The sequence below is a fragment of the Austrofundulus limnaeus genome, unplaced genomic scaffold (assembly GCF_001266775.1).
Source record: "Austrofundulus limnaeus strain Quisiro unplaced genomic scaffold, Austrofundulus_limnaeus-1.0 Scaffold29, whole genome shotgun sequence".
In the NCBI taxonomy this organism is placed as follows: domain Eukaryota; kingdom Metazoa; phylum Chordata; class Actinopteri; order Cyprinodontiformes; family Rivulidae; genus Austrofundulus; species Austrofundulus limnaeus.
In genome coordinates this window covers 1,877,995-1,885,723 of record NW_013952431.1, presented here as the reverse complement: position 1 = coordinate 1,885,723, position 7,729 = coordinate 1,877,995, and the positions used below count along the sequence as shown (strand labels likewise).

The following is a 7,729-nucleotide window of genomic DNA, read 5'->3' as shown; positions in this document are numbered from 1 at the left end:
AGAGCAGCAGACAGTTAAGTTTCACTTTCACTTTGCTTTGTTACTGCCGAGAGCCTGCAGGAGTCATGGGCAGGGTGTATGGGGTGGGAGGTGGGGAGGTGTGCTCCGTGATGAGGACGCTCGGCTTAAAGACACGTCCCAGGGGCGTTCCTGGTACCAAAAGGCGTTTCTGGTCCCCACATGTCGTTTTGCTCCTCAGCATGGCTGCCTAAAAACGCTGCAGGATTTCTCAAACATGCATGAATGAGTCAAAGCAAGGCTTTGAGCATGTTTTTTTATGAGAGTATAACATTATAACATGATATAAAACTCAAAAAAGTTTATTTTACATGATATTGCCCCTTTAACTCCACCACCAGCTCTTCCCTGTCCACCTGCAGAGATACAGAAACCCAGAGGTCAAAAACTAAAAAAATAAATAAATAAAAATAACTGCTTCATAAAGCTGCTGAAAGGGTATTTTATCTGCACATCAGATGTGGAGAGACATGAGACGTTGTGAATAAGAGCTGCACTAAAACACCAGTTTGTTTCATTTCCTTCATCAAAGCAGTTTTTTTTTTCTTTCCTGGTCCCGTGGTGGGCTCTGTTCCGACAGTTATCAGCAAGCTGGTTGATTTCCTGCACAGGAAGTGTGATGAGATGGCATCTCCTGACCAACTGTCGCGCTGAGCACTGGGCTGAATCGAACAGTTTACGCTGCTCTCATTTCACACAAAACACAAAATATTCGTTTCTATTTATTTAAAAAATCTATGTTTTTGGGTTTGTTTGTAAAAACTCAGTAGAGGTCACAGACCTTGGTAGCCTCCTGAAGCCAGTGGGATTCCTGCTCCACCTCCTGGTACTACACAACACAAAACATGAGCCAAGACAGACAGCAGTTTGGTCAACAGCAGAACATGCTTTGAGAAAATATTTGACAACTACAAATTTATGCAAAACAGTATCCCCATTTGCCAAATCTGTGTGGCTGGGTGGGTTAGTTTATTTAAACTAGAAAAATTTAATTGTACCAAAAGGCTTCGGAGGTTTCCCTACAGGCTGTATTCCAGTTCCTGGTCTGACCGCATTGCTGGGAACAACACCATACGGCACTAAAACACAGGAGGAACACATGCAGTGTTGCAATTTAAAACACATTCATTAAAACACCATAAAAAGTAAAACAACAACAACAAAACAATAAATAAATAAATTTAAAAAACCTGCCTGCGTAAGGTGCATATGGTCCACTATTTGGATATCCACCTCCACCCTGAACTGTGAAAGAGAAGAATTAGAACATGTGTCAAACTTGAGGTCCGTGRGTCAAATCTGGCCCCCTTTAACATTTTATCCAGCCTTAAAGGTAATACTTTAAAGGTGAAATAGTTTTATGGTTTCCCTCTTTCTCACTGCATTTAGTGATTTGCCTCATGACAGAATGCCAGCTTTCAAACCAAGAAATTTACTTTTTCAGTAATCTTTGATTTTGGTGCAGAAACAGCAACAGAAAATCAACTTTAATATTTTTTTCTGCATTCTCTTCCTATTTTAAAGTCATATTTTTTTCAGTGAGGATTTTATTTTTTAACTGATTTACTGGAATATAATACCACTAAGAAATAACAAATAAAAAGTTGTTTCTTTAGTGTAAAATGTCTAAATGTAATTATTTTTCTTTATCTTTTAGGTTATGTATGTTCTAAATGATAAATAAGAAACAGTTTGGAAAATGTCATTTGTATTCTTTAAGAATAATTTGTTAAATATAATAATTTTTTTTCCAGGAAACGTTGACAGACTGACCCTGGCCTTGGACCAAGTTTTGAAGTTTGGCCCCCTGTGTAACTGAATTTGACACCCCTGTATTAGAGGACTCAAGGTAAGATTTTAGCCAAAATTCAACATGTGCTGCCATTTTGTCACTTCTCTTTATTATTTTTTGAATAGCTTTAACGATACCACAAAGTAGGGATTTCAATAAATCATTACATAAAATGTTTAATCTTTAGACAGTTTGCCATTTGGGAAAACTAATATGAGAAATACAATAATTATCTTTGTAATAATTTTTTTGCTTTCAGTCAAACTAGTCTAAAGATCACAATTATTAAATCTAAATTGATTTAAATAGATTTTTTTAGATTCGTTAAATGTTTAAAATGCATGAAAACATAGATTTTTCAGAGCCATTTGAAATTGTTTTCACGTTTCTCATGTAATACTGAATGTTTTTGTTACATTAGCATTTAAGTGTGACCCAAAAAGTGCAGAATAGCAAAAACAGCCAAAAGATCGGAACCTGCAGATGCTTAAAACTGATGACTCTTGAGTCTGTTGGAGGTGCAATTGGCTTGAGAAAGGTCTGATGCAGCTTTTTCCTTCTAAACAAACTGATTTCATTGATTTAAGTTGGATCATTAGTCGTTCAGATGGAACGTGTTTGTTAAACATTGATGCAGCCTGAATATCAAAGAGATCCAGAGATTCAGCAGAGAGAGGATGAGAACTGACAGAGTTTAAATGTGAGCAAAATGAAGTCCTGTTAACTTGTCTGTTTTATTAAAACAAGCAAGTTTAGTGCAGTGAAAACCAACAGAATAATAAAAAATAAATAAMCATTTACAGCATCAGGATTCAGCTCATCTTACCTGGAATGTACTGCAGTGGTTTCGGTGCTTTGGCTCCAACACCTGAAAGCAGCAGAGCTCAGAATCATCAGAGCCACAGTTTGCAGCAGAAACAGCAGTTCTAATGTTTGTCTTTGTCTCTGCCTTGTGGTCAGAAATGGAAAATCATCCTGCACTAAAGAGCTTACTGATCCAGATTTTCCTAAATATGTTTTATGATAATGCTTTCGATTCAATTAAATTCAAGACTTTTCTTCTCTTAATATAGTTTGATTTTCTCAGCTACACATTGGTTTACGTTACGCTTGTTTCTGATGATTCAGATTTGATATATTTGGCACAGAGTGATAATGAATTATCTGTAAAGTTGGTTAAAGAAAGTAGTGATCAAACTACAAAACGAATTTGTCCAACTAAAGCATACGATGTAAGATAAATTCGTGTCAAATTCTGTTATTAATCTGGCATACTTTAGAATRAAGATAAATTAAACTTACCAGCTTGACCTGGGCCTGTTGTACCTCCTAAAAACAAAAACAGGATTTAAATAGATTAATATGAAGAAGACTGTATAATGGATATCTTAAAAAGGAGGCTAACTGAACCAACTGTTTTAGTTGGATGAAACCAAACATCCTATCTGAATTAAAAATCATAGTTTAAGAAATTGTTCTGACCACTAGAGGGCGCAGGTACACCTGCTCCACCTGGAACACACACACACACACACACACACACACACACACACACACACACACNACACACACACACACACACACACACACACACACACAAAAAAAAACACGTTACACTTGATATGTTTAAAAGCTTTGTAAATAAAAAATGTATACTTGGATTATTTTTTTATATATATTTGGCACATTTACCAATACTTGTTCCAGCTGTTGAAATAATAGAAAAAAATACATAATTACAAGAATTAAATTTAAAAACCTTTAATTTCTAATTTTAATTTACTTTATTTTATTTAGGTATTACTTACCACTTGGTTGGACAATTCCACCAGCAACTGTTGACAGATTATATACAAATATGAGGAAACACAGATTTATCTCTCAACTGCAAAAACAAATTAACTACTACTTTTCTAATTTTATACTTACCACCTGTTTCCACGAAAAACCACGATGGCAACAAGCAAAAGAGAAGACAAAAGACAAAGTTAGTGGAAATATTTTTAAAATTATTTGGTCTGATTCTGTCTATTTAATAACCTAAAATAATGAAAATACATCTGAAGTTGTTGAATGAAGTGTGCCACRTTAAACCATGGAACAATTTCATATTGTAATGATGATAATAAACTAATATTCTAATATAAATTGCAATAATATTTTCTCCAATGGCCGTTTTAAGATAACACATAGAGCACAACAGAGAGATGAAAGGATATAATCATTGAAAAAGAAATTAAACCAAAACATCCCTAAACTTAGATTAATCCATGTGGAGGAGTTCAAACAACCAGGGCAGACTTTTGTGAGTATTACAGTAACAGTACTTTTAAAAAAGTCATGAATAGAGGATATTCACATTAAATAAAGGCTAAAGTGTATTTAAAAGAAAATCATTAAGCTCAGTGAGCTGTTAGCAAAAAGGGAAGAAGTGATGTGAGGGAAACAGAAAACGATGGTGACATAAAACTGTGAGAAGTAGCAGAAACCAGACGGTTCAATCAGCCTCTCTTTCAGCACAACATGACTTCATATAAATGAAACATGGTGTCTGGTTTATATAAAAGCTCCCTATATTTGACAGAACAGATCATGCTGATGCCAAAAGCTGTCAAATTCACCTATGGGAATTATAGCAAYGCAACACTGAGGGAAACAGCATCTCTACTGTAAGAACAAAATAAGGCAAAATCAAAGTGGAATAACTAATGTACGATTACAGCATTTAAAAAATAAGTTTTACCAAACAGTGTTCATTAAGAGAGACATTTTTCTAGTAAAATAAGAAAATATATATTCCTTCCTTTAATACTGACATAAATATTCCCATGCTGGTGCTTAATGAAACAAAAAGGTGTATATTTGACAGCTCTGGTAAAAATATCAGTTAATAAAAGCAGCAACAGTTCAGATGAAACAGTATTAAAACGTGAAACTTCTTTTTTTTTCATTTAAACCTACAACCAGTTGGGTAGTCGTGCATGCTTAAACCAACCAAGAAAGTGTTTAAATTCACAGCCACAAAAGGAAATAAATCAACAAAAAGCTGAATGTTTCTCTGTGTGGTCAGAAGCTTGGTGCAAGCAGTGAGTCAGCGGGTCTTACTGGAATCAGGGAGCTCTGGGGCCTTGCTAAGTGAAGAAAGAGGCGTGGGCCCTGCCAAAAAGACGACAGGTTCCTGTTTCATCCAGACGGCTTTCAACAGGCTCAACGTGAAAACAAAAACAAACAAACAAACAAAAAAAGGCCAGAAGAGGCAGAGGAAGCTGAAAACCTAATCTCGGTTCTGCAGCCTGTGAGCTAGAGGCGGTCAGTAGCTGGTAGCATTAGCGATATGAACAATGTGTAAGTTTTGTACGCTGGGAACGAGGAGCCTGCGTACAGCTGTTACTAAAGCAAATACAGAAATATGGAAGTCTGTGAGGGAAAACGGAGAAGTTTTATTTAAAACAAACCTGGCCGAGGAGTTCCAGTGAGACTCACATCCTTTCCTGTCAAAGAAGAAGAACAGTGGTTTTATGGCATAAATGATAGATTTTGTGGCGCTGAAACAACAAACAAAAGAAGACATTATGTTTGTAAATTACCTGGTTTTAAAGGATACCCGTCTGGTCCAACAGAACCGTCTGAAACGTTAGGGAAACCCGCATCTGGAGTCACAATGTGTTGTCCTCCAGGGACGATGCCTGCGAGAAACACTCAGAAAGTTATCAAACACAATTGCATTACTTCTGTTTTATGGTGCATTTTAATCTGCAAACACTTACTGAAAATCGCACCAAACCTCGAATAAATCTGATGTTTTAAACACATTATTACAGAACTTAGTTTAGAAAATCAGAGATTAATTTTGAATGGAATGATGAGCAAAAGGCTAGTCTAAGCAGGGTTGAGGCCAAAGTAAGTTGTTGCCTTCTTGAAACAACTCCAATCTCAGCAATCTGGACTGTTTTAGAGTTATTTCCACTGCTGTTAATTTTTATATTATCTGTCTTTATCCAAATGATTTGATTATTTGCAAGCAAAAAAATGGCAGCTTCTCGTGCAGCCAGGCCCTTCAATGATTGTGTAAAAATTTATAAAACAAGTTTGAACTAAAAGCTGTGAAATTATTCAGATTCTATTTATTTTGGTCTTTGCCCCACTTGTCGATCTGATCTGAATTAGACCCTGTTTCTCCAAACTGAGGTCATTCAAAGTGCAATCTACAACAGATAAGATATTGACTATTAATAACCTTTCCACTGAATCTTACTTAAATCTACAGTAAAATAATTTAAATAAGTAATTATCTTAACCATATTTTAAGGTTGTTTTACTGTTTAACTTACCTTGTTTAGGGGGTTTTACTCCTCCTCCTGCACAGACACAAACATCCATCAGCTTCACTGCACATTTCTAATGCTGCACAGTTTTCACATTAAATGAAAATAAAGAGTAATTAWAACTCTGCTGTTTGGTTTTGCACATGCAGTACCTGTGGCTCCGGGAACCTGTCCTGTTCCTAATCCTGTGACACCTGATCAAACCACAAAGGAGCAGTTTAAATCAATTTACCACAAACAACAGAAAGAACACGCACACAGTTTTGTAAATGAGTTTTAATCCATCAACTTTGTCTTTGTGGTTCATATGAGCTAAGGAGCACCTCCTAAGTTCCATTATGAATRATGGCGTATTATCTGTGTTTGTGTCGTTGTACCATATTTAGCAGCTTTTGCAGCCGGTGAGTACTGTCCACCTCCCGGTATCACTACTCCTCCTGCTCCTGGGCTTGTTCCAGCACCTCCTATCATTCCTAAAACAACCACATAAAAAAAGCAGGTTTCATTGTTAATTTGTAGACAATTAAGTAAAAAAAATGTAAAGAGAAACAATATCCTTACTGAACTGTAAAAAAKAAATTTATTTCAAACCAAATGTTAATGATAGTTTGTTTGTTTATTTTTTCACCATATTTAGCAGCTTTTGCAGCCGGTGAGTACTGTCCACCTCCTGGTACTCCTCCTCCTCCTACTCCTGGTCTTGTTCCAGCACCTCCTATCACTCCTAATTAAATAGAAACATGTTTTATTATTAATTTGTGGGTTATGGCAGTGCTTTTTAAAGTGGGGTCTCACCAGGGGACCCTAGAAAGCTGGAGGGAAGATAAAGAATATTAAAGGCAAAAAAATTAATAAATGTTTTAAATTATTGTAAAATGAAATCTGTTTTTCAATCTATAATTCATAATAATATACTGAAATGTTATTTAATATTCATTCAATCATCAAAGACCCAACCCACCCCCAGCCTGGACTATTCACACATCTGCCCTCTGGCTGGAGGTACAAAAGTGTGACATGCAGAACCTCCAGATACAAGAACTCATTTTCCCCAAGTGCCATCAGRCTTTTAAACAGCTGAACGTGACAATCTTCTGACTATTATCATTTGCACATGTGCACATTCCACACTGTTACCTTTTGCACATTTGCACATTACACTTTAAAAGCAGATTGTACAGTTCCCTTCTTGTTGTCATTATTATATTGTTTCCTTCTGATGTTTWATGCTTAATTTAGTCTCTTTTCTTGTCAACATTGTTTGTGTCCTTTCAGTGATGATTCATCTTTTAATATGGTTATCTTTTGGCATTCAAAAATGAACGACAAAGTAAGAATTTCATTGCTCAGGGAAACATGTTTTTCATCTGTGCATATGACAATAAACACTTTGAATCTTGAATCTTTGAATCTTGAATCTTTGAATCTTTGAATCTTGAATCTTTGAATCTTGAATCTTTGAATCTTGAATCTTTAAATCTTGAATCTTGAATCTTTGAATCTTGAATCTTTAAACCTTGAATCTTTAAATCTTGAATCTTTGAATCTTGAATCTTTGAATCTTGAATCTTTGAATCTTGAATCTTTAAACCTT

At 35.6% G+C, this 7,729-nt stretch overlaps 1 protein-coding gene across 1 annotated transcript in view; it reads right to left on the bottom strand.

Annotated features, from left to right (window-relative positions):
* Positions 1 to 7,729, bottom strand: part of elna (elastin a) — a 51,723-nt gene that overhangs the window by 4,759 nt on the left and 39,235 nt on the right. Inside the window, exons 27-42 of the mRNA XM_014005190.1 lie at positions 6,764 to 6,859; positions 6,513 to 6,608; positions 6,288 to 6,329; positions 6,142 to 6,168; positions 5,398 to 5,496; positions 5,266 to 5,301; positions 4,914 to 4,966; positions 3,619 to 3,646; positions 3,503 to 3,517; positions 3,293 to 3,322; positions 3,113 to 3,139; positions 2,637 to 2,678; positions 1,213 to 1,263; positions 1,017 to 1,097; positions 800 to 847; positions 330 to 374 (exon numbers count right to left, since the gene is read on the bottom strand). Of these exons, the coding sequence (XP_013860644.1) occupies positions 330 to 374; positions 800 to 847; positions 1,017 to 1,097; positions 1,213 to 1,263; positions 2,637 to 2,678; positions 3,113 to 3,139; positions 3,293 to 3,322; positions 3,503 to 3,517; positions 3,619 to 3,646; positions 4,914 to 4,966; positions 5,266 to 5,301; positions 5,398 to 5,496; positions 6,142 to 6,168; positions 6,288 to 6,329; positions 6,513 to 6,608; positions 6,764 to 6,859 (816 nt within the window). The remainder of the gene's footprint in view (positions 1 to 329; positions 375 to 799; positions 848 to 1,016; positions 1,098 to 1,212; positions 1,264 to 2,636; positions 2,679 to 3,112; positions 3,140 to 3,292; positions 3,323 to 3,502; positions 3,518 to 3,618; positions 3,647 to 4,913; positions 4,967 to 5,265; positions 5,302 to 5,397; positions 5,497 to 6,141; positions 6,169 to 6,287; positions 6,330 to 6,512; positions 6,609 to 6,763; positions 6,860 to 7,729) is intronic.